General features: G+C 37.3%; 2 protein-coding genes and 2 long non-coding RNA genes across 6 annotated transcripts; 1 reads left to right on the plus strand and 3 right to left on the minus strand.

Annotated features, from left to right (window-relative positions):
• Positions 1-6,482: 6,482 nt before the first annotated feature.
• LOC104760596 (ureidoglycolate hydrolase) lies at positions 6,483-9,473 on the minus strand. Its single transcript, XM_010483547.3, has 12 exons — positions 9,033-9,473; positions 8,857-8,942; positions 8,697-8,771; positions 8,461-8,589; positions 8,300-8,386; positions 8,006-8,214; positions 7,813-7,915; positions 7,645-7,736; positions 7,504-7,566; positions 7,101-7,341; positions 6,801-6,841; positions 6,483-6,711 (listed from the first exon to the last, which is right to left on the minus strand). The coding sequence occupies exons 1-12, from the start codon at positions 9,234-9,236 to the stop codon at positions 6,614-6,616; spliced, it is 1,428 nt and encodes a 475-aa protein (XP_010481849.1). The 5' UTR covers positions 9,237-9,473; the 3' UTR covers positions 6,483-6,613.
• A 2,250-nt stretch (positions 9,474-11,723) lies between these two features.
• LOC147921532 (uncharacterized) lies at positions 11,724-12,272 on the plus strand. Its single transcript, XM_087497726.1, has one exon. The coding sequence runs from the start codon at positions 11,724-11,726 to the stop codon at positions 12,270-12,272; it is 549 nt and encodes a 182-aa protein (XP_087353852.1).
• A 227-nt stretch (positions 12,273-12,499) lies between these two features.
• On the minus strand, positions 12,500-15,767 carry LOC147921533 (uncharacterized). Of its 3 annotated transcripts, none has more exons than XR_015588626.1 (10): positions 15,130-15,767; positions 14,714-15,048; positions 14,392-14,610; positions 13,972-14,185; positions 13,750-13,891; positions 13,514-13,648; positions 13,291-13,425; positions 12,905-13,148; positions 12,749-12,783; positions 12,500-12,645 (listed from the first exon to the last, which is right to left on the minus strand). It is a non-coding gene; the product is annotated as an uncharacterized LOC147921533 (long non-coding RNA). The 3 variants fall into 3 exon arrangements; XR_015588625.1 differs by having other exon boundaries at positions 12,500-12,669; XR_015588624.1 differs by having other exon boundaries at positions 12,891-13,148; positions 13,750-13,907.
• Positions 15,768-26,032: 10,265 nt separating this feature from the next.
• On the minus strand, positions 26,033-27,110 carry LOC147921534 (uncharacterized). The gene is made up of 2 exons (XR_015588080.1): positions 26,794-27,110; positions 26,033-26,436 (listed from the first exon to the last, which is right to left on the minus strand). It is a non-coding gene; the product is annotated as an uncharacterized LOC147921534 (long non-coding RNA).

A 27,110-nucleotide genomic window follows, 5' to 3' on the forward strand; every position in this document is an offset into this window, starting at 1 on the left:
ATGTAGATCCCGTTTATAAATAGGGAATTTTGCACTTACACCCACTTTCCCCTAAACTATTAACACACACCCCCACTTTCTATTACCACTATATTTTTTTATGTCAAACTACAATTTACACCCTCTAATTAAACTAACATTCACTTTTTACTTTTTTTTTTTTTTTTCATTTCTCTCTATTATTTCTTTCTCTTTTAATATTTTGTTTCTTTAACATTTGTTTTTTTTATTTTCATTACTATGTTTAAGTTTAGTAAGTTTAGTTGTTCACAAAAAAAAAGTTAAGAAACTTGTAAATAAACATTTTTTGCAGTTTTCAATATTTATCTTTCCACAAAAAATAATAATTATGAGACTAATATAAATCAAATACAATTGAATTGGTCTTCATAGTCAAATCAACTATTTATAAGTCCAAACTAAATTAATTAAATAATTGAGAAATTAATGAATTTATTTAATTAAATTTTCAATATGAAATAAACTATTTGTCCACATACTTTAAGCTTAAATTAGATGCATAATGGATTAACAAAATATTGAATTCATAAGTAGTTATTTATTTGGATAAGTTTTAAGGACCTTTAATTTGTTACCATTACCCACAAATTCTATTGGTATCCACATGACCATGAACATATGAATTTGATGTTGTCGTTGTATCCTAAACCCTAAATCTCTATAACTTGCAAATTCGGTTGGTATCTACATGACTACAAATATATAGATTTGATGTGTTGCTAGTACCACATTTATGGTCATGTGTTATGGGTTTGATAAGAAACTTTGATGTGTTACTAATACACACATTTATGGTCATGTGTTACTATTACCCACAAATTCTATTGGTATCCACATGACCATGAACATATGGATTTGATGTTGTCGTTGTATCCTAAACCCTAAATCTCTATCACCCGCAAATTATATTGGTATCCACATAACCATGAACATATCGATTTGATGTTGGCGTTGTATCATAAACCTTAAATCTCTAAAACCCACAAATTCTATTGGTATCCACATGACAATGAACATATGGATTTGATGTTGGCGTTGTATCCTAAACCCTAAATCTTTAGAACCCACAAATTCTACTGGTATTTACATGACCATGAACATATGGATTTGATGTTGTCGTTGTATCCTAATGTAGAGTAGTTCATCTAAAATATAGTAATATGGATTTTCAAATGTCGAAAATATAAAATCATAATTTATTGTATAAAAATAAATAGATAACTTTTTGGATAATAACTAATTAAAGTGACAACAAAAGAAAAGTAAGAGTAAAAGAGAATAGAAGAGGGAGAGAGAAAGAGAAATAATTGATTAAAAAAAAACTATCCTCCACTATTTTTTGTTTTTACTCCAAATCAAATACAAGGTTAAAATTGTCAAAAAAAATAAACCACATGCAAAACACATCCAAAAGTATACCTTCCATCCAAACTGGGTGTAAGTTTAAGAACTTTGATCCAAAGTGGGTGTAACTGTAATTGACCCTTATAAATACAAGCTATGTGGAGCATTTATGTGGTACAACTACAAGAAAGGTAATCACAAAAACACCAAAACACCCGTATTTCGTAGTGTTGTATGGGAACAAAGATGTTGTATAAACATATCTTATTATTTAAAAGTATCTTAACCAAATCCTTTTTGTTTTTGAAATTGAAGGGTGGAAAAGGGACTGAATTTGAAGAGAAAGATGAGGAGAGCGGTCGATGGCTTGAAGTTCTCTAGCGAGAACATGATAACAAAGAAACTTCTTTTTGTCTCATTAGTTTGATTGTTTGAGGCCGTTTCCGATGATAGAATTCACAGCGGACTGCAGCGACAAAGGATCAAAAAAGACGGTGGCGGCTCTTGCTGATAACGACAAAGGTTTCTCACTGCTTATTTTCTTGAAGGATGAAATAATTTTTGGATTGAGTATTTCTCAATCGTGATTATTGGGCCCATTTTGTAAATTCTTAGAAATATAATACGGTTGTAGTTACAGTATTATTCAGAAACATCTAATTTTCTCAAAGTCAATTAAAAATTAACTTCTATAACATTATTCTTTACTTTAATTAATTTTACAAAAAATAATCACATGATTTATCTTTGTTCACGAATTTATATCCTTTCAGGCCATGCATTTTAAGTCAAATTAACTATTTTTTCCACTTTCATATATTTCCTTTATATATTATTACTACAAATGGAGTTGTAAATTATAGATACACTATGAAGTTAAATCTTATGCTACCTATTTTAGTCTAAAAGTTTAAAGTGGTTATAATCAAGATATTATTATAGATTTAAGATATCAATACTATATTTACTAAACACTTTTTAGGAAATGTTGATTTTTTTCTACTTACCAAAAGGTGAGAGATAACATATTAAACACACATATTTTTAATCCACATTAATAATTGAAGTTTATAAAAGTAAACAATTAGTATAGTTCATATAAAAAACCAACTGAGTTTTATTTTCATTGCACACAAAAACTATATATATTAAAGTATTTAAATATTAAAGGAACTGGATGATATCATTTCTATATTATAAAACAATACATGATATACACCTAAAACATATAAATTGGACACTACATAATATATAAATGCAAAGTACATTTAAATTTTTCGTTTTTTAAAACAAATCTAATTCCGCGGTATACCGCAGGTAAAAATCTAGTATTTATAATTTTGATTACCTTGACCATTAATATTGACCAACTCTTACCATTTCGATCTTCAAGCTGAAATCATATATATACTGCATCATCAATTCTTGTTTTTTTTTTTTTAACGATTCACGTTTGTCAGAAAATATAATCAATAAACCATTTGACAACACTGTAAACTTTACCAATATATTTCGCACCAATGTATATATACCGATATGCGAATAGTTCTATATACTTTAAAGAAAAAAAATCGTTTATATTGTTGGGTGGGAGAAAATAAGTTTATTTACTAATCAAGGTTTTAAATTATGAAAACAAGATATGCCTAATTTTTTGATATACTCGAAGAATCTATTAGATATCTTATGGAACGGATGACACAAACACATGAGAGTGTCATGTTCTTTCTTGGCTTGCCGGAGATTTAGGTTACCGGTTTAACGATTTGTCTTCAAAAAATCAAGATTGACAAAGCAAAACGTGTAAGTTGAGGGGAATGAAGCCTGGTCCGACATCATCATCAGCGTCATGAGATGGAATGGTCTCGAGCCAGGCATCATCCACCTGAACTTTTGGCTTAGACAAAGAAGTAAAAAAAGACGAAAGAGGAGAGATGACTAGAGGAGAAGAAAAAATATTTTATCATAACACAAAATAATAGAAATTTTCAATCTCAACAGTTTTTACTGCTTTCTAAATTTTTCTCTAGTATTCATTCTTTTAAAAGTAAAGAAATCTCTCCAGTTATTGATTTAACAAAATATTTTTGGAATGATGAATCTAATTTACAACTTTTAGTTAAATTTAAATATAAAAATTTAATAAAAATACCTAGAGTTTTTTTTTCAACAGTTAGATGGATTATATAGTGAGTTTTTGAATTTGACATTTTCAATATGGTAATAAAGATGTCTTCTATTTAAAAGAATTTTATATAGATTATTAGGTATATTCAAGTGCACACAGTTGCGATTTTTCGTAGTACCTTTTCGTAAATTTTTTGTTTTTTTTTTGTTTTTTTTTAAAAAAAATTTCAAACGGTTGTATGTGTTCATTGTAGAGTTGTGTCTTTTCACTATATTTTATTTATATTTTTTCATCACAACTTTCGTTCTAATAGGTTTATTCATTAACGTGTATCTATTTAAATAGTCATGTCTTTGAATTCTCTTTATATTTGTCTCTTCATCAATAACCAACAAGTTTGTTAAAATAAAATTTCTATTTTATGTTGAATCTAAACAATTTAATATTAATATCTAATATTCAACGTTATTCTATAATCTAACTAAAATTTTACAAATGATTATAGCAATAGAGAAATTTAATACAACTTAATTTAGAATTTACAGTTGCGTCTATTTATAATAACCTTTCGTTAAAAAAATATTTTAATATTTAATATTTAAAAGTAATAATAACAATCTGAATAAATGCGAACAATAGTTGCGACTTTTTAGTATTTTTCTGAGAAAAAATTGTTTTTTTTTTTAAAAACTCAAACAGTTGTATATGTTCATTGTAGAATTGTGTCTTTTCACTATATTTTATTCATATTTTTTCATCACAATTTTTCGTTATAATAGGTGTATCTATTTAAATAGTCATGTCTTTTGAACTTTCTATATAATTGTCTCTTCATCAATAACTAACAAATCATAATTCATTGAAACAAATTTTCTGTTTTATGTTGAATTTAAATAATTTGAATATTAATATCTAATATTCAATGTTATTCTATAATCTAACTAAAATTTTAGAAATGATTATAGCAATATAGAAATTTAATAAAACTTACTATAGAATTTACAGTTGCGTCTATTTATCATAAATTTTCGTTAAAAACTATTTTAATATTTAAATTTTATTTATCATGTTTTTGAAAGTTGTGTATTTAATTTCAATTTTTCTTTGATAGAGTTTCACTCATTACTAAATACATTTTTAATTATAATTATTTAATAAAAAAATATATTACTCATTACAACCATTCGTTCAATATTCTTAGTTAAGATCACTTTGTCATTATGATTTTTTAAATTGTAGCTCTTTACCATAATTCTTCATAAAATATCTTATATATTTATAATACTTTAAATATTCTACATAATATTTTTTGTTTATAAGTTTTCATTTTGATGGTTGTGTTTTTAGTAACAGTTTATGTTTAATGTTCATGTATTCAAACTATTCAATTACATTCAAATGAATTCATAATGTATAATTTTAAATTTTAAATTTATTTACTTTTTTTTCTAAAATACTTCCTCCGCGACATCGCGGGGGGTCTGAGTCCTAGTTCATACTAATATAAAACAAAAATAAATTGTGTCTCTAATATGTTAACACATCAGTTTTGAGTTATAAGAAGTTGACCCATCATTAAGAACACAAACTAATTGAAAATAATAATTAATTTTAATTAATACACATTTTTATGGACAAATTTCATTTTTTTTCCTTCTTATTATCACCTGGAGTTTGTCAAATAGAGTATAAAAATATCAAAATACTAGATTTTAACTCGCAGTAAACTACAGGTATATACTTTATTTTAATATAATTTAGGTTGTATGTTGTGTTTGTTTGTGAGAATTTGGAATTTTTTATATCAAAATTTGTTTTTGGGATTTTTTTGCGTGTAAATTTGATGCCGTCAAATTTTTAGGGTGATGGTAGAGAGTTTTTTTTTTTTAAATTGTTTATATCTTTATGATATATTGTTGGTTATAGGAGCATTATTGATTTTGTAGAGAGTTTACAGCGATTTTAGAAAATTTGTAGACATTGTCTAATTTATGTGAATAAATTTAACTGATTTGGTCGATTTACCATATTTTACTTATTGAGCTTTGTGTAATTTTTTAGTAATTAACATTGCAAATAAAAATTTAAATAAGCATAACTATATGGATCAAACACAAAATGTATTTCAAAATGTTAATATAGATACACTTATTTCTTGTTTAAAAAAAAAGATACACTTATTAATATTTAGTTACTTTTAGGAGATGTAAAATAAAATACTTTTTAAATCAATTTATATTACATTTAAGAAATTTATCATAAATAGTTAAATAGTTTTACTTACGTATAACAAGCAACATGGTCTAATTAAATTTACATATTTAACAACTTACAGAAAGAGATTATTTACGAAAAATATACATATTATTTCAGAAAGATCAACATTATTTTTGATAAATATATTGATAGAATTATAAAGTTGCTATGACAACATTGTCATTTTAGAACTAGTGTGGAACCATTTCACCATATTGGCTATGGTAAAATTGTCAATGTAAAGCCAATGTTGACGGTATGTAATCATTATGTAGCCGTTTCGAGGAATTGGCTATTTGGCTACGATAACGGTGTTACTACAAGTCAAGTCAGTGTCACTACAAGTCACTACGAACCAATTTCAGATATCCAGAAAGCATGGATAAAAGATTGGTACACTAAGTGTCAAGTTATATGTATGAACTGAACTTATACATGATTAGTTTTAAGAACGGAAAGTTATAAATTAAGAGAAGTTTGGTATGTCAAACAATCACATTTCCACTTTAAGAATTTTTTCTATTTACAAGTCAAAAAGAAAGAAAAAGTGTCTTTTGAAAACCATCCACAATACTATTAGCTGCAGAAAAATTAGTTCCCCATCACAATCTAAGAACTAACTAACATATCACAACTTGTGTCATCTTCACCAAACGTCAAATTTATTAGTTAAGAAGTATCGTATCCAAACTTGATAATTACATTAGCTTTTAAAGATACTGTGCGACTGATATAACTTGATAAGTGAAGCCTCATTTATGAATTTTTCTTTACATTGTCAAAGATACATATTTGAGCAGAAAGAGAGAAGAAGAGGTAGAAAAGAGAATGTGCAAAGCTTCTGGATGGGAAAGAGGGTTTGAATCAGTCTAAAGAGAGCTTAGCCAGAGTGAGGGAGAGTACCTTTACTCCATTAGCCATGTCTTCAGGAGATGAGTATTCTTCAGGTTTATGGCTGTATCCTGCAAAATATCACACACAACAGAAAGTAAAACTTAATCGGGGATGCTGATTCGATCAAGATCACGGTCTAACTGGTTCGTATATATACCTTTGTAGCACGGGATGAATATCATACCCATTGGAGATATCCTGGAAATAGTAATGCAACAAAGTTCAGAATCACTCTAAGCCAGAACATTGATAGTAGAAAGTAGACAAATGCATCTAACAGATCTGATCTACTGGCTATGAGTGTTTCAATTTGAATTGTTCTAACGTTATGAGTTAGGTATCTCCAGGGGAGTAACTAAAGAGTTGTTGTTTGTCGCAAACTTGCAAAGCTAAGAGGGTTGATGATGCTCCATTTGAACGTTTAGGGTTGTATTCCAAACTGGGACTTTTGTAGTACCTGGCCATGAAGAGAGAATCATGATAAGCTCGGCTTATCATCTTCTTGTGTGATAAGTTTAGCTCTGTGGCTGCCTCTGCCATTTTCTTGACTACTAGTTTGTCTGAGAGCGCTGGTGGATCTTGATTTACAATCTTGAATTCCGATAGCTTCACTTTTCGTTTTGTAGCTATCGTGTTAGCAGATTCCTGAATTTTCTTGATTACTGTGTTTCTTCTCGCTTCATCAATATCCCTTGTATCTTTTAAAGAACACAAGACAGGTAAGTCAGGAACTTAGTCTCAACGATCAAAACCAAAACACTCAGAACTACTCTCAACTTCCTCAAGAGCTCAGTTAAAGCATGTAAATTTACCAAACTTTTTCTATTAGTATGTGTGATGGAACGAACATAAGGAATTACCGATTTCAAGATGGGATTTGCTTGGAATGCTGTTGATAGCCCCAGGATGTAGCTCCAGAATACCTTAAGCCGCCATGATTCATCTTGTGATTAAGTTCCATAGAGAGTAAGTTCTTTATAAACTAGTGAGCCAAAACTTACCAACAGTTCCTACAGTATCTATTGACTCTGACTCTAATACATGTTTCTCCACGGCTAGAGCCAACTCTGCAGCCGCAAGCCCAGCATCATTTCTAAGAAAACCACCATTACACATTAATCAGTGTACTAATGATTAAGTAGACAGTTCAGTCGTATAATATAGCTCACCTATATGGCATAAGCACAGCACCAGCATGACCTCCGTTGCCTTCAAATTCGACTTTCAAACTTGCTGGAGCAGCAATTGCGGTTACTACACCGATATCTAAACCTGTGGTCAAATATGATCTGATATTAATATAAAATGAAAAAGAGAAAAAGGACGAAGCTATTAGATGCAGAAAAGGGAAATTGACCGGACCTTCATCTTCAAGTATAGGTCCTTGTTCGATATGCAACTCTATAAAAGCAAAGTAACTTCCTTTCTTCAAGAACACACTAGATAAGTCGTCATCTTCGTCTTGTGCGTATCCAGCTGATCTAGCTGCTTCTATAAATGAAACATTTTGGCCATCAACAACAGTAGTTTTTAGTGCTTCTGCAAGTTCTTTGCTTCCTGCAAGCAAGCGGCTGTATCAACAAAGTTTACCAGTTAGAAAATAAAGAAACAAAACATCGATCTTTTATTTGTTCATAAAGATCAAAATAAGAGTACCTTCCTAAACAACTGATCCCAAATCGGGTTGGTTCTTCAGATGTGAACAAGACTATCTCCAGAGACCTCTTCGGCTTAAACCCCGACCTTATAAAGACAAAGATCATCAGGAGACACAATCTTAGACTTCACTTTCTATAATCCAAAGATTCTTGATATACCTTTTCAAAACATTGATAGCTTCAACTGCACCCAAAACACCAACAACACCATCATACTTGCCAGAATATGGAATAGCATCTATATGAGAACCAGTGGCTACAGTAGGAAGATATGGTTCTGAACCATCCCTAAGAATGAAACCAACACATCAAATGAATCAGATAATCAAACATACAAAGCAAGAAAAACTTATCTTCTTAACGAAACAATGAGCAACTCAAAGATAGAGCCAAACCATTTGCCAAATATGTTACCAACAGCATCTTCTCTAACAGTAAGACCAGCAAGTGCCATCAAATTCTTCACATACCTTAACCAAATCAACCAAGGATTCAGATTAACAAAAAATCTATACTTTCAGATAACTCAATCAAGTAACAACATATTCAAATTACCGTCGAGCCAAGACATCTTTATCAGTATAAAGAACTCTGGTGACTGATGGAGAAGGAGCATCAGAGAAATTAGAAAGCTCATCTATCTAAAACCAAAACAAAACAAAAAAGATCAAAACTTTAGAAATCTACTTAACAAATAATCGATTAAGATTTCAAATTACACTCCTTTGAACCTGTTTTTGCAGTCCTTGAGCATCAACGGAGAGTGAAGAAGCGAGGTTGATGGAACCGAATTGACCCGGTTCGTGAATTGGGTATCCGGAAAAATCCTCCATTGTTCTAATTGATTCATGTTGTTGTTGTTGAGCTAAGCTTGAAGGTAGAAGAAGGCAGATAACAAGCAGAGCAACAGAGCAGAAGCGTTCCAAAGATTCCATTTTTATATTTTTTTTGTTTCCTTCGAGTGTTTTTGATTATGAGCGAGAGAGCACAAATAAATAAAGTTCATTATATTTGGTATCTTTATTTTTGGGAAAATTAATTAATTAATTAACCGTATGATTAAATTATGATAGCATTATTATTGTCCAAATTGTTTTTTCTGGGGAATCCTCAAAACTCAGTGGGAGGGAATCTGACAGAGAGTTTTGTTGTACTCTACTGATTCTGATCTCATCTCGAGTAGAAAAATAGTACTACTCTTATAAATTAAAAATTAAAAATTAAAAATTGAGTTGATATATATCTTCATAAATCTTTGTTCTTTTTTGTATCAATCATTCTTCGATGGTAGTGAGTCGTGAAACTATCAAATTTTCAAAAATTTTCTCTCCTAGACACATTGAGGAGCCATGAGAAAGTCTTTTATCTAAATTTCACCAAACCCTCCCCAATTTTAACCGCTGATTATCTTTATTAACCGCTGGACCAAAGCAAGACGGAAGCAGTTCCTCTTATCTCCCCAAACAAACCCTAGTTTGGCAGGCTCCTTCAAGGACTTTCTCCTAATTTGGTTTACGCCTCTTGTGATAATCTGAATGTCTTACTTGCCTACCGCATTTACTCCGTTTCAAACTGTTTCCGATAATCTCTTTAAAGCCGGTTTTAAAAGCCACTACATCAATCCTCTTCCCGCCTCCTGGCGTCCATTTCACCCAGCCACCCAAGCAACACCCTCACCATGACAAACCGCATACCATACCATCTAAAAGGCAAAGAGATCCAAGGAGGTTACTCTCCACCACCCCGCAAGAGAATCAGAGCCCCTGAACTTGACACAACAGACCTAATCCAAGAGAATTCTCTCACTCTTATAGGCCGACTCACAAACCCAACCATCCAACGTATGAGGGCTCTATTCCCCTTCCTGTTAAATCGCTGGAACCTACATGGAAAGGCAGCAGGAGCAGATCTAGGTCAAGGAATTTTCCAATTCACCTTTGAAACCGAGGAGGATATACTACAAGTGCTGGCTAACCGACCGTATCATTTCGATCACTGGATGATCATCCTTCAGCGCTGGGAACCTGTTATCTCCCCGTCCTTTCCATCTCAGATCCCCTTCTGGCTCGAGATTCAAGGTTTACCAAAGCATTACTGGAAAAAGGAAATGGTGTTCTCCATAGGGGAAGCTTTGGGAGAGATCCTAGACTGGGAAATCACTCCCTCATCGGTCCTGATCCAACTGCTCTTAAACGGACTGGAACCTCTCATTAAAGAGACTATCATCGAATTCGCAGAGGGAAGCGAAGCCCTCATCACTTTGGACTACAAAAACCTTAAGAATCATTGTACGCACTGTCACCGCCTTACGCATGCAAAAGCAGTTGCCCAGGGCTATCAGGCAAAAGAGAAGAAGCAGACCTTGCACCAAAATCTCTGGTACCGTCGAACTCACATCAGTCTGCCTCCAGGAATTACTACACCCCGCAAGACCATTTCCTGCCACCACGCGAGTTTCCCCAGGCACCTGGAAACTCCTCCCACCACCGCTTTGATCAGAACCAAAAATCCAGGAGCTACGAGAACCGAAGTTTCAACGATAGTGATAGATATGCTCCTAGGCGTGAGGGGAGATCTCACCACTCTGATCATCTTCACCCACCTGCACACGCTAGCCGTAACCTGCAATGGAGAGAAAAACAAAGATCAGCTTCAGGTCTGAATGAGGAAACATCGGCCTCGTCTAGAACAAGAAGACCACCTCTGGAGAGAAATCTAGTAAGCCCTGATCCCCATACCTCTACTCCGGTCCGATTTAAGGACCTGGGAGACAAACATCAGCCCGTTGAACCACCCCAACCGGAAGCAGCTCCCCAATCAAAAGAACAAATCCTCGAGGAGCTTCAAGAAGTTACTGTCCAGTATATATCATGTCCTGATCCGGTTGAAAGTGCTGCCAGAAGACTTCGCGTCCTCCAGAGTGACGAAGAAAATATGATGGAAGAGACTGCTAACTTCATCCTTGCTTCCAACCAGAAAAACAAGCCTAACCCCGTTTCCTCTCCTCCTGATATCAGAACTGGGGAAGATCAAGGTCACACCTCATTTGCTCTTGACCTACCTCAGAAGCCCACAGTAGAACCTAGCAAAAAAGTTCGAGGGCGTCCTCCAAGTCAAAAACAGATAGGGAAAACAAGTCAATCTCTGCGTGGAATAAAATCACAAAAAAGGATCTTTACCCAAGGGTCTCCCAGGAAACCATCAAATCACTCATCCACATCCACGAGAGCAGGTGTTTCAAAGTCACACAAAAAGAAAACCCCCTCACAACCAGCTGAGGCACCAAAGGAAAGAAGCCATACCCCAGGAAGTTTACCACCGAATCACCCCTCTCCCGATAGCCCACCCCGAATCTCCCTACTCCCGGCAAGTAAGAAAAAGAAGGCAGATTTTCAGAAACCGCCAACCCCTCTTCCTTAAGAATGGTGAGCTGGAACTGTTGTGGGCTGGGGAACCCTATAACAGTTCAAAGACTCCGGGATATTAGAAAGAAAATATTCCCGGATGTTCTGTTTCTAATGGAAACTAAAAACTCACCTGACTCAGTCTTTCAAACTCTGCAATGGCTAGATTATCCCCACCATCACCTAGCTCCCCCTGAATCTCCAGCTGCGGGTGGCCTTGCACTTTTCTGGCAATCAAGTGTAGAGTTAGAAATCATCACATCTAGCCACCACTTTATAGATACAAAGATTAAAGCAAAAGGTCGAGAATTTTTCTCTACTTTCCTGTATGGTGAACCGGATCAATCTAAGCGACACCAAGCCTGGCTGCACCTACAGGACTATGTCCGGGATAGAACATGCCCTTGTTTTATTACCGGTGACTTCAACAAGATTATTGGGAACGATGAAAAGTCAGGCGGACCTAGGAGACCCGAAAGCTCCTTCACGGACCTACGCTCCTTTATGTCAGCTTGTGATTTATATGACTTGAAACACACTAGTAATTTCCTCTCTTGGAGAGGTTAGAGACACTCGCATCTAGTCAGATGTCGCCTGGATAGAGCAATGGCAAACAGTGACTGGATCCTAGCTTATCCCTCGGGTAGAAGTGAATATCTGCGCTTTGAAGGATCCGACCATAGACCTCTGGTTTCTTTTTTTGACCCTGTCAAACGGCATCATAAGAGTTTATTCCGCTATGACAGGAGACTCCGAGATAATTCAGAGATTAGCCAGATTGTTCATAAAACATGGAACCTGGACCCTGCGGCACCCATTGATCACCGATTACATCTCTGCAGACTAGCAATAATCCAATGGAGTAAACTTCAACACCAAAACAGTCAGCAGGAGATCACCACACTCGAAGATCAATTAGAGGAAGCTATGTGTGACGATACTGTCGGTCCAGCCACCATCGAAGCTGTAAATCAGAATTTGCTCATAGCTTATAAAAGAGAAGAAGAATACTGGAAGCAACGTAGCAGGCAACTCTGGCTCACCCTAGGATACAAGAATTCTGGGTACTTTCATGCAGCTACAAAAAACAGGAAAGCTATGAATAATATCTCTGCATTAGAGTTAAGCTCAGGAGAAAAAGTCTATGAGGAACACGAGATAGTTAGAGTAATCTATGAGTATTACCAAGAGATTTTCACCTCGATTGGAGGAGAAAGAACTGCAGTGGCTAAAGAAGCACTAACTCCGTATGTCTCCCTTGAAATGAATGAAAAGCTGATATCTATGCCGACAGCCCTCGAAATCAAGCAGGCTTGCTTCTCGATACACCCTGACAAAGCACCAGGGCCGGAAGGTTTCTAAGCCAGCTTCTTCCAAACGAACTGGTCTTCAGTTGGTGATGCGATCATTGTAGAGGTCCAATCTTTCTTTATTTCGGGGTCCCTGCCAGCAAAGATCAATCATACTCATGTCAGACTCATTCCAAAGACCAGTGTGGCCCAAAGAATAGCGGACTACAGACCAATAGCTCTATGCTCAGTTTATTACAAAATCATTGCAAAACTAATGGCCAAGAGACTACAACCTGTTCTACATTGCTGCATCTCGGAAAACCAGTCAGCTTTTGTACCACAAAGAGCCATCGCAGACAATGTTCTTATCACTCATGAATCTTTACACTATCTGAAGACTTTGGGAGCTCAAAAGCAATGCTTCATGGCTGTGAAAACAGACATGAGTAAAGCTTATGACCGCTTAGAGTGGGACTTCATAAAAGCTGTGATGTTACAATTGGGTTTTCACGATACCTGGGTAAACTGGATGATGCAATGTGTCTCCACTATGTCGTATTCCTTCCTCATCAATGGTCAAGCTAAAGGCTTTGTTAAACCGCAACGGGGTATCAGACAAGGTGATCCGCTATCCCCCTATATCTTCATTATCTTCAGTGAAGTACTTTCGGGATTGTGTCACAAAGCTCAACAACAAGGGAAGTTACTAGGTTTAAGAGTATCAAAAAGGAGTCCCAGAGTGAATCACTTACTTTTTGCTGACGACACTATGTTCTTTATCCGCTCTGATCCCAGTAGCTGTCATACCCTCAGGAGAATATTGCAGAAATATGAGTCAGCTTCGGGACAGAAGATCAACCAAGCTAAATCCTCCATCACCTTCTCCTCAAAAACCTCCCCAGAGACTAAGCTGTTAGCAAAACAAATCCTTGAGATATCAAAAGAAGGTGGACAAGGTAAGTATTTAGGCTTACCGGAATTATTTGGTAGAAAGAAAAAGGATTTGTTCTCCTCTATAGTGGGCCGCATCAAACAGAGAGCCCTTAGCTGGTCCTCTCGCTTCCTCTCCACAGCTGGGAAGCTGAAAATGCTCAAATCCGTATTGACTGCGATGCCAACCTACACCATGACGTGTTTCCATCTCCCGGCATCTCTCTGCAAACGGATCCAATCTGCTCTGACACGCTTCTGATGGGATGCAAAAACAGAGAAAAAGAAGATGTCTTGGATAGCCTGGAGGAAAATGACGAAACCAACTAAAGCAGGGGGCTTAGGTCTACGAGACATTAAACTCTTCAACAAAGCTCTATTGGCAAAACAGAGCTGGAGAATCCTAACAAATCCAAAGTGCTTACTGGCAAGAGTGATCTTAGGGAAATACTGTCCCTCTATACCTTTTCTGGAAGCCCCGACCCCAAAGTCAGCCTCACATGGATGGAAAAGCATCTGTTTGGGACGAGACCTCATGAAGGCAAACCTTGGTGTCCTAATTGGCTCGGGAGAAAATATACCTCTGTGGCGAACCTCGTGGCTGTCTCTATCCTCACCATCAGGTCCAATGGGACCCCCAAATGAAGCCTCGCATGACCTAAATGTTGCTGACCTCATTATCCCTCACACAAACAAATGGAACACGAAACTCATCAGGAATATACTACCAATGTATGAGGATATGATTCTTAAGCTTAAACCAAGTTCAAGTGGGGCAAGAGATACCTGGGCCTGGCTACCAACAAAGGATGGCGTTTATACTGCAAAATCTGGTTACTTCGAAGCTACAAAATCAGATCACTCTGTTGACGATGAAGATCAAACTAACCATCCAGAACAAAACTCCTTCAATTGGCAAACCAACATTTGGAATCTCAAAACCTCCCCAAAATCGAAGCTCCTCATCTGGAAGATGGCTCAAAATGCACTCCCAGTTGGCTCGAACTTAAAATACAGGAACATAACGGAGACAGCTGCATGCCCCCACTGCGATGACGAAGAATCGATCCTCCATCTTTTCTTCAATTGCCCATATGCCAGATCAATTTGGACCATCGCACCTTTCCATCAACAAATATCCTTGGACACTGTTACCTCCGTTTTTCAGGGTATAGAAAAATCCAATAAGCTCATTTGCTTACCTCCAACAGGCATTGGATCAGGACCTCTCTCACCATGGATCATCTGGTCCATTTGGACCTCCCGTAACCAGCTTATTTTCAGCAGGAAACAACAAACCGCAGAGGAAACCTTACTGATCGCTCTAATCAGAGCCCGAGAGTGGCAGACGGCACAGTTCCACCCCACAGCCCCAACCTAACACCCTAATCCTACTCTCCAATCCCCGGATCCCCCTGGTATTTTTCGATGCTTCACGGATGCAGCATGGAGGGATAATGGTTCCGCAGGATTCGGCTGGATCATCAGAACCCCAGAAAACCAAGTCAAGATTTGAGGTTCCGCACCCTCGTCTCACATCCTCTCACCTCTGATGGCCGAAGCACTAGCAACTCTAACATCGGTTGGAGTTGCAATTGAATCGAACATCAAGTTTATATCCTTCGCCTCCGACTCGCAAACGCTGGTCCAGGCAATCAGAAGATCCAGATTAAGGAGATTCATGGGACTCTACACGATGTCCTCTCTCTCACCAAGAATTTCGAGTTTGTGTCGTTTCGTTTTATCCCTAGGAACAAAAATACTCAAGCTGATCGTTTGGCTAAAAGGGCCTTGAGCCTATATTGTACTGAACCTTAAGTTTATTAATGGATCTTTGTTTGTTGTTCAAAAAAAAAAAAAAAAAAATCATTCTTCGATGGTCTCTTTGATTTTTATCAACTTCAGTGACTGCCGTTAGTGGGAATGATAGGTATCAGCAATTTTATCTCTTAGCGGCCTGTTTTATCATCTGAAAAAGCCCAATTAGGTGGATCTCTGCTTAAGTAGAGCTTGCGGGGATGATCGTATAAGACTTTTAAGTGGGCTAGACTTTACTTTCTTAAATAAAATAAAAGTTAAAAAGTACTCTGTTTTAAATATTTGCCATTTTAAACCTAATTTTTTTTTCATTTTACCTTTCAATATTATTTTTAGGAAATTATCTCATTTACTCCTTATTAAAGAAATAAAAAAATTAAATCTTTGAAAATTAGAATAGTCAAACAAAGGTATAATAGAACATTGATCTATTTTCTTAATTCATATGAAACATTCTAAAATGACAAGTAAAAAAACGAAGAGAGTATTAAATACTATCTCAACTAAAATAATGAACTGAAAGAGGAAAATGAATTGAATTAAACTAAAACTGTCGAAATAATTAAATAGATACTATACTTGAGAACCAAAAGAATTGGAATCGAACTGATATCGAATTAAGAACAGACTGGATAACCAAAATACCTAACACTAGATAGTGACCCATGTTGTACAACGCTGGGAAATATTTACGTAAATTTGGACATATTAGTTACAAAATAATAGTAAAAAATTATTAATTCTATACATTTTATAATATTATATATTTTAAAAAAACCCTAATAGACCCAATTTTTTATTATAAATCTCTATTGGTCTCATACCCACTAACAACCTAACAACACCCAATATCATCGGATAACATAAACAATAGCAAATACAACAAAAATATCCTTATTAATAAATAAACCCAAACCAGCAAAGTTAAGAAGCAAACACCAGCATTCTACAATGTTCTAATGACTCAACTCTAGCAACCTAACAACAACTAGATCACAATAAATTAAGCCTCTAGAACTTCCTACTCTTTACTGTTCTGATTCCATGATCACACTTTACCTTTACCTGCGCCACAACACAAAAGAGAAGCGTAAGTATTACCAGAAATACTTAGTGAGGCAATCCTACCATCTGCTGGGCTATACATACAAGCAATAAGAACTTCAAGCACAAACAACAATCAGAATAAAACATACATAACCAGACCACAAAGCGTTGTCAGTTGAGAACTGCATCGACCCACACACGCCTTGTGCCGACCGATGCAACTCCCCCTGCATCGACCAATGCACGCTTTGCATCGATCGATGCTTCGCGCCTCACATTGATCAATGCATCGCGCCTCACGTCGACTGATGCACACCTTGTAATGACAGATGCAATTCTCCAAATCCCTAAATGCATCGACCGATGCACTCCTTTCATCGACCAATGCATTGTCTCGATTGTTTGCGAATCCTTGTGACTGCATCGACCGATGCAGTTGTCTTAGTATCAATTTTCCAAATGCTTTCTTCACCGAGAATCGTCTCCCATCATTACCAATCGACCATGACCACATCCACACTAAAATCAGCAATAGGGAAGCATGAAAATCGTAACAAACAATGAGAAACAATCCCTAAATCACAGAAAAACGCAAAGAACTCATAGATCTCATGCTCAGATAAGCAATGGTCATGCACTCACCTTAAGAATGACGGATTTGAATCTATATCCACCAAACACACCACAACAAGTCCCCAACACGTCTTCAATCACAGATCTTCACTCCCACAGAAGAAAACTCTCAAGAACGGCACCAAAAACTCACAAAACCTCAAAGGAAACCTTTCTCTCCTTTTCTCACTCTCAAGAACGACAAAGTGACTAAAAAAAGAGAAGGTGGCATCGAGTTTGGCTAAAATACTCGAACAGTCGACCCATTATGTTTCCAAACCCAAAAACGCAGCCAAACACACATTGCACTTTAGTCGTTCCGCACAAAACAAACCATGCATCAATCGATACACAGCCTGCATCTATCGATGAACCCTCTAAGCCGGGATTCCAGTTTGCGGGCGTTACAATTCTTCCCCACCGACCAGGATTCATCCTTGAACCCGCAGTACCGTCCATCCGCCAAGGACCACTGTGCAACCGTCATCAAGGCCCGCAAATTCTCCGACCAGACTGAACACCGTTAGCCAAGGTTTCCTGTACAACTGTTGTAACTTTTGAAACTTCTATATTTAGAAACTTTCCACTTTCAGCAGTTTGCTTTACGGAATCACGTATCCCAAACACCACCTCTTCTCAGTCACGTATCAAGAGTGATGGGCTGGAATACTCCATTCCGCTACAGTCTCGGACTTCACCACCCCACAACTACAACGGCAACTGAGACAAGGCTAGACAAGTTCAAGCCGCAACCTGCTTCTCGAACCACTTCTTGAATCTTTTCTTCATCCTTGCCTCTTGCTCCCAAGTCTTCTCCTTCACTCCATCACAGTCCCACATGACTCTCATCAAAGGAATCTTCTTCCGCTGAAGTTCCTTGACTCTCCTCTCGAGAACCCTCACTAGCCTCGCCTCCAAATTCATGTTAGACTGAAGATCCTCATAAATCTTAGCCAACAACTGATCATCCTTGTGAAGACACTTCCTCAACATAGACACATGGAACATCTTGTGGAACGCGCGCATAACATCATGCAACTCCAGCCTATATGCAACAGGTCCCACATGCTCAACCACTCTAAACGGACCCATGTACCTTGGACTCAACTTAGTAACTGACAATGACCTGTTCGGACCCCGCAACATAGCCATCTTATGGTACACTCTATCACCCACCTCAAACTCAATATCCTTCCTCCTCCTATTAGCATAACTCCTCTACCGATCCTCAGCCTCCTTCATGTTCAGCTTTAGAACCCAAATCTCCTTCGAGGTCTCCTGAACAAATTTAGCACCATATATGGTCCTCTCCCCCACCTGAGTCCAGCATAACTGTGACACCCCGATTTAAGAGATATGCGAAGAGGTTTAAAAGAATTGATTTGGCCACCTATGTCACCAAAGTGCACTTATCTTTTCGGTCAAGGATCCTGAGAGAACTCCACAGTTAAGCGTGCTTGAGATGGAGTAGTCTCAGGATGGGTGACCTTCCCGGAAGTGATTGTCGGAACTGTGCGAGTGAGGACAAAACACAGGGAAAGATCATTTGGTGATTTGTAGGGACGATAACAAGTCTTTAAAACTTTCCGGACGTAGCAAACCGACCGTCGAACATGGATTGGCTCACTAGTGAGAGGACGTGAGATCCATTAAGAAAAGTGGGCCCATGGAATGGGATTGGACATGGGGCTTACTAAGAGGTGGTGGTCGGGGCGTTACATGGGGCTCACTAGTAAAAATGTGTTTTATAGTTACAAAAAATTGTGTAGGTATTACTTGTATTTCGTAGCCAAAAATAAACTTTTACAGATTTGTTACACAAAAAATTAGTAATTAATTTACTCATCACAAACTGACCCTTTATCGCAATTCATCGCAAATAACCACAGATTAGAGACAACTTAAATTGTCGCCATTTGCTACTAACTGATACAATTATCTACGCCGGTTTGAGACAATTACCGTCAAACGTATTAGTAGCTATTAGTTACAAAACATTACAAAAATGTTGTGGCTAAGTGCTCACTACAAGCTTCAAGGGTAGTTGTCATTAACTTGTTGCTATATAAATTTAATTGAATATAGATTTGTATATTTGACCCCTGTTTTACAAAATTTATTTAATTGGAATAATATATAAAAAACATTATATAAATTATGGAGAACATTCATTCCACAAAACAGATTTTAAATACATAGTTACATTACACAAAATAAATAACTAATTTTTGTAACAAAGTTTTGGAAGAATAACACCAGAATCCTTAACAACCTTTGATACACTCTGTGATAATGAATGTCAAGTCTTTCTTTTCAGCTGCTCACTGTGCTTCTAATACCTTTGACAGCCATCAACAAACTGCATATTTTCCACACACACACACATTGATTCATGATACTGAAACTAAGATTGAAAGAGTTTTACTTACAGATGGTGAATTGAGTAGGAGAACTAGAGCTGGAAATGAAAACAAGAAACACATCAAGCAGTCACAAATGAGCCAACTGAAACAGAATATAGTTTGTACATAGATATTAGATATATATTCAACAATTCCATATCCTTTATACATTCACACTTCCTCCATAATCAGAGAATTCAGAACCATTACTTGTATCTAGCATCGGCGATTCATATACATAGCTTGAATACCAATTACTTATATGAGGAGGTTCTGAGAATCAAATGGATATAACCAAATTAAGTTTAAACAAATGTATCAATAGCTATAGACTTAAAGGTTTAACAAGAGTATAAGGGAACAAATACTTACCCTGAAAGTTGTGAATCATAGAAGAGTTAATTTGTCTCTTATTTGCTCTATACGTCTTGAACATGATCTAAATAAGAGAAAAACAAGTACCAGTATGAATAATAGATGGTAACTGCAAGTAAGACAAGCCTTGAACATGAAACTGAACACATGAACCAGCAGGAAATCAAACAACTAACGATTAACCAATTGATGTTTCATAAACCAAACCAACTAAACAAGTTTGATGCTTAATTTCACTATCATCTATCTCTCAATGCAAAAACCTGTAACGTAGTTAAACGTTTAGAAAAAAACAAGAACAATCACACTAATGTACTAACTAACTATACAAAATACTAACATGCCTTTTGATTAGAAGAAAAGAGAAGCTTCTCTATCTCTAGAACTTGGAGCACACAAGAAGATACGAAACAAAGTTCAGCAGTTTTAGAAAAGAAAAGCTGCTCTATCTCCATTATTAATGGTTTAACTTTCAAACCCAAATGAGCCTAAAGACAATCACATATCATATAAAATTTTAAAACAAGTTAAAAGGAACTTACCTCGTCAGTAGTGGCAACAATACATACACATCATCAACAAAAGTAGATTGTATCTTCCCCAAGTGCCACTGCCAATTAGAAACCCGACACCAAACATGAAGTTTCTGGCATAAAAATATATTCTTAAAATTCAGATTCACCACAAAAAAACATGACAGGTTTGTAAAAAAAAAAAAAGAGCAAACATAAATATATATATATATATATATATATATATATTTTCAGCCTATAACCAACACACAAATGAAGAAGAGAATGAGACTGTTGAGGGTGTTGAACTTAGCAGAAGTAAATAGAGAGTTTAGGCAAAGAGAATGAAAGTGTAAAGAGAATCTTATTAGAATGGTTGTGTTACAATGTAGGCACAAGCCTTTAAATAGGGAGACAAACTAGGATTTAAACCTTTACATTCGAATACCTAGGTGATAGTGACATAAAGAGAGAGAGAGGGTTGATCCCCATGGTGATAGCGACCACTCCTAGTCTTCTAGGACGAAACATGTGAACATGTGACTCTTCCTCCTCTTATCTCCTAACGGCTATAAGAGATATTTAGAGACTTCTCATGATCGTATGGGCCTTAGATGAACAGGCCTCTTCTGTTCCTCATGTAACTTGGTGAGATTCGGCCTTATTAGACATATGTACGGACGTCCGTACGGTTATGGCTAAGTCCCAAACATGCCATGATCAATACTCCCCCTCAAGCTTAGCCTAATGAAATGGCTAAGCTTGGAGCACATGGAGCATCACCTCATTAAAAATCTTAACATAGAAAACCTCATGGGACAAAACTATGTTAAGGGAAAAATAGTGTGATGTCCATGTGTTAGAGAAGTCGATTATGAGCGTGTGAGGTCTACTAGTCCAAGTTTACTATGAATGTGTTCACAAACCTTAGGACATGTAGCCTTGATGAAGATATCTGCCAATTGGTCTTGACTCTTGGTGTGGCATGGAAGTGTCACTCCTTCTTCAATTTTCTCTCGGACCTTATGACAATCTACTTCAATGTGTTTGATTCTCTCATGGAAGACTGAGTTGGTAGCTATGTGAATTGCAGCTTCGTTGTCACAATGCATTGTGATCGGTTGTTTGGACTCGATACCAAGATCCTTGAGAAGTTCTTTAAGCCATGTGAGTTCATTTGTTAACTTCCTCATCGCTCTGTACTCTGCCTCCGTGCTTAAACATGAGACCACCTTTTGCTTCTTCGACTTCCATCTTACCAAGTTACCACCTATGAACGTGCAATATCCAGTGGTAGAGTGTCTATCCAGTGTGTCACCAGCATAATCCGCATCGCAATATCCGAATATTTCAGTGCTTGAGTTCTTTCCCATCCAAATGCCTTGGCATGGACTCCCTTTGATGTAACTTATGATTCTTTCACCACACTCCACTGATACTTGGTTGGAGATTTCATATATTGGCTTACCTGATTCACAACATAACATAAGTTCGGACGTGTAATCGTAAGATAGATTAACTTACCTAACAAACGACGATAGCGTGTAACATCTTCATATGGCTCGTCTAATGGATCCAATGGCTTATCCTTGACCTTCTCCCCCTTTCGCTTGAGCTGATAGTCCTCAGGAAGTGGAGTAAGTGCCGGTTTAACACCAAGTTTCCCTGTTTCACTTAAGATATCGAGTGTATATTTTCTTTGAGAAAGAAATAAACCCTCCGGAGAGCGGCAAATTTCAATGCCTAGAAAATATTTGAGTTCACCAAGGTCTTTAATATCAAACACAGATTTAAGAAAGGTTTTAGTTTCGAGTATACCGTCCTTGTCATCAGTGGAGACAATTATATCGTCCACATAGATAAGAACCACAACAATGCCGAGAGGTCCTTGAAGAGTGAAGAGAGTATGGTCAGCCTCAAAGCATCAAAAACCGCAGGTCTTGAGGGTAGAGCTCAGTTTGTGGTACCAAGCACGAGGAGACTGCTTGAGACCGTAGATGGCTTTGCGGAGACGAAGGACCTTGCCCGAGCCACAATGTCTTTAAGCCCAGGAGGCGGTGTCATATAAACCTCCTCATCAAGTTCCCCTTGAAGAAAAGCGTTTTTCACATCCATTTGCCAAAGATCTCATGAAAGGTTTACGGCAAGGGAGAGAACAACACGCACAGTATGTAACTTGGCCACAAGTGAAAAATTCTCCGTATAGTCAGCTCCATACGTTTGAGTGAACCCCCGAGAAACCAGGCGAGCCTTATAGCGCTCGATGTCACCATTGCTTAAGTATTTAATGGTGAACACCCATCAAGAGCTAACAGCTTTCTTGCCTTTTGGTAAGTCAGCTTCATCCCAAGTGTGGTTGCGAACCATAGCACCAGTTTCATCCTGAACAGCGTCCAACCATTCCTTACTTTCATGCGCTTCATCATAAGTTTGAGGAATATAATGTTCATCAATCTTGCTAATGAAGGCTTGGAAGTCTGAGGGTAGAAGTTAAAGCGAATAAAGAGATTAAATAGGATGAGCCACGACTTGGTTATTGTAATACACACACTTGTTTTTCCATGTGGAGGGATGAGACTTGACGCGTTCACTGCAGCGAAGAGGTTGTACAAGAACAATCTCCTCTTGGATGATCGGCTGGTCGCCAAGGGAGGAAGAGGGACTCAAGATGGTAGGAGACTCATCACCACCAGTGTAGTTGGAAGAATTAGTAGGATGTGAGTCAGGAGTTGCCTTCAGAGTAGTAGACATAATCATATTCGAGGAAGGAGAGTCCACCGGTATAGTTGCTATGTTAGGTGACATCGCCTTGTCGGATCCTTGAGAAACCGGTGTAGTGGTATTGCCAAGATGTTCAAGAAGGAACCGCAAGCTTGCAGATCGATCATTGGATGAACAAGAGAGATCTTTCAAATCATTCCAGTCGCCTTTCTCAAAATAGCCAGCATGCTCCATGTACTTGACATCACGAGAGACAAGTAAACGGCTCGTGGTCGGATCATAGCACTTGTAACCCTTCTGACTGGTTGAGTAGCCTATGAACATGCACTTGGTGCTTTTGGCATCTAGTTTGGTCCTTTGTTCTCCTGGGAATAAGACAAAACACACACAGCCGAACACGCGTAAGTGATCCAAAGATTGTTTAATTTGGTTTAATACCTCAAACGAAGATACGTCTTGCAGAACTTTGGTTGGTGTCCGATTGATCAAGTAACAAGCTGTCATCACAGCATCTCCCCAATATCTTTTAGGAACATGTGTGTGAAACATGATCGATCGTGCAACTTCCATAAGTTGGCGATTCTTCCTCTCGGCCACGCCATTTTGTTGGGGCGTGTAGGGACAGCTTGTTTGTTGTAAGATGCAATGCTTAGCTAAGTGTTCTTTGAATCTATGGCCAGTGTATTCTCCTCCATTGTCCGACCTTAGTACATTTATTTTGGCATTGAAGTGAATAGTAACATAATTCTGAAAATTAGCAAAGACATCATATACTCTATCTTTAGATGGTAAAAATGTGATCCATGTATATTTAGATTTTTCATCAATAAAAGTCACAAAATACTTGTTCTTATCTCTAGATAAGCAAGGGGATGTCCACACATCAGAATGTACTAAATCAAAACAATGCTCATAAATAGTAGTAGATTTAGGAAAAATAGATTTACAATGTTTCCCAAGAATACAAGACTCACAACTTGAGTTATCAAATGAGACATTAGGGATCATTAATTCAAATGCACGAGAGTGAGGGTGTCCTAATCTAGCATGCCAAACATCACTTGAACTACTAACAAGACTAGTTTTAAAAGAAAAACAAGAAGAGGGGTTTGGTGTAATTTTCTCTAGGACATAGAGATCTCCATTAGCATTTCCATTTCCAAGAACCTTTCCAGTCTCAATATCCTGAAAGTGCACACTGTTAGGACCAAAATAGTATATCAATTCAAATTAGTAGTAGCTCTTTTTATCGATAAGAGGTTTGAAGTAAAGTTAGGCATAAAGAAAGCTTTGGAGTTCTTATCAAATAATTTCAAGTCTCCTACTCCCTTAACAGGTATACGGTCTCCATTTGCAATAATAACATTCCCTAGGGCCGGTTTTATGTTGTTTAATAGACTAGGATTACTTATCATGTGATGAGAAGCACCAGAGTCAACAACAAGCGATTTACTAGGTTTATAAGCAAAGAAGGTGGTACCAGAATCCTTTAGTGTTGCAATGGATCGAATGAGGGCCTCTAGGTCTGATTTTCTCACATGGTCCCCATAGGATGCGACCATGACAGTAGCGTTTCCTTGGTTTGCAGCACCGGATCCTTGTCCGTTTGTCCCTCCTTGAGAGAGATGCGCCTTGAACTTGGCCGGTTTGAGGTGAGGGTGAAGAAACCCAGCACTTGTCCTTCACATGACCTCTTTTCTTACAATGGTCACACACCACCACTTTCCTTTCCTCTTGTTTGTAGACTCCTTTGTTGGCGGTGACTAGGTCCTCCTTCCCACTAAAGAGCCCTAATGAACCTTGTTCCTTTTGTACTTGAGAACACACGTCTTCAAGGTTAGGGAGCTTGTCGCCTCGTAGTATGTGTTTGATAAGGTCATTGAACGCTGGATTCAAAGTGAGGAGGAGACTGAAGACTTTGTCCTGCTCTTTTCTCTCATTGAGGGTTGCCGGATCTATTGTGCTTGGTCGAAGCATCTCAAGTTAAGCCCATAGGGACCTGAATTTCCCAAAATGCTTCGTAAACTCCAAGTCTTCTTGATGGAGACATTTGATAGCTTTCTTGACCTCAAAGACGTGAGTCAAGTCAGTCACATTTCCATACACATTCGCAAGCGTATCCCACAACTCCTTAGCCGTCTCGCAATATGAGTATGCTTCAAGGATGGGTGCGTCAAGCGAGTTTCAAAGGATGGCAAGCACGGTCTGATCTTCTTGGAACCACTTGACTTCCTTTTCGATTTCAGCCTCCTTGTCTTCTTCCTTCACTTTTTTGCCGTCTTCTTTGTTGGCTTTCTTGGGGAGTTGGTCCGTTTTTAAGTGGATCCATAGTCCCCGGCCACTAAGAGCGGTATTTGTGGTCCTTTTCCACAATAGGTAGTTTGCACCTTTCAGTACTACCGGAGTAACGACTGGTTTCGTGTTCTCCATAACAAGAAGATAGCGAGAACTAGAATATTATCCAATCGGTTAAAGCTTTAAGAATAGTGGAATAGAAAGAATCGAGTGTAGAATTTAGTAGAATAAGAAAAGTATGTTTAGAGAATCAAGATCGAGAAACATGCTCTGATACCATGTTGAATTTAGCGGAAGTAAATAGAGAGTTTAGGCAAAGAGAATGAAAGTGTAAAGAGAATCTTATTAGAATGGTTGTGTTACAATGTAGGCACAAACCTTTAAATAGGGAGACAAACTAGGATTTAACCCTTTACATTTGAATACCTAGGTGATAGTGACAAAAAGAGAGAGAGAGGGTTGATCCACATGCTGATAGCGACCACTCCTAGTCTCCTAGGACGAAACATGTGAACATGTGACTCTTCCTCCTCTTATCTCCTAACGGCTATAAGAGATATTTAGAGACTTCTCATGATCGTATGGGCCTTAGATGAACATGCCTCTTCTCTTCCTCATGTAACATGGTGAGACTCGGCCTTATTAGACATATGTACGAACGTCTATATGGTTGTGGCTAAGTCCCAAACATGCCATGATTAATAGAGGGTTGAGTCTCAGATTCTCCCTGCAAAATAGAAAACCACCATGAGTGACACGAAGAAGAAGATTAAAAGTGAAGAATAGTTCCTTTGGAGCTACACAAACAACTAAACATAATGTCAGTTTAAGTTTTATGGGACAGAAGATATGAGTTTTGTTTTATGGAACAGAACACAAACAACACACAAACTGGTTTAAATCACTCCCAAATCTAAACCCAAAACTAATAAACCCTAATTTATCTGAAATTTTGATTCCTATTAGATTTAAAATCTACAAATCAACCTCAAAAGTCTCAAACTAAGTCATCAGAATAAAAAAAAAAACCCAAATATAAGAAAATTGTAGCAATCTGTAAAGCGCAAGAGAGAACGAGACTTACCTGGACCTAAGACGTTTTCGTGCTGAAGATAATTATCTTGTTGAAGGGAAATCTCCAATTCGAGTTTCATAGGTGAGAAAGGCATGTATGGTAGATTGAAGGTGATTAGGGTTCGGGTGAGGTGGGTCAGAGGAGGAATGGGAGGTGGAGGAGATGGTCGAAGGGAAGGAGGGTGCGGGAGACGGTTCAGTTATAGCGACGGTGACAGTGGATGTGTAGATCGGAGACATCGAGAATAGAGAGAGGAGAAGAAGATGGAAAAGGTAAAGTGAATGTTATTGTGTTTTTTTCTCCAAGTCTTCGACTCTTGCTTATTG

This window comes from Camelina sativa, chromosome 18, assembly GCF_030686135.1.
Source record: "Camelina sativa cultivar CO46 ecotype springtype chromosome 18, ASM3068613v1".
Lineage (NCBI taxonomy): Eukaryota > Viridiplantae > Streptophyta > Magnoliopsida > Brassicales > Brassicaceae > Camelina > Camelina sativa.

Excerpts from the sequence above, each read along its gene's own strand:
- LOC104760596 (XM_010483547.3), bottom strand. The coding sequence starts at position 9,236 with ATGGAATCTTTGGAACGCTTCTGCTCTGTTGCTCTGCTTGTTATCTGC. Across the intron at positions 8,772-8,856 it reads AAAGATGTCTTGGCTCGACG|GTATGTGAAGAATTTGATGG; the intron begins GTAATTTGAATA and ends GATTTGGTTAAG. Across the intron at positions 7,916-8,005 it reads ACCTATACTTGAAGATGAAG|GTTTAGATATCGGTGTAGTA; the intron begins GTCCGGTCAATT and ends ATTTGACCACAG.
- LOC147921532 (XM_087497726.1), top strand. The coding sequence starts at position 11,724 with ATGGTGAGCTGGAACTGTTGTGGGCTGGGGAACCCTATAACAGTTCAA.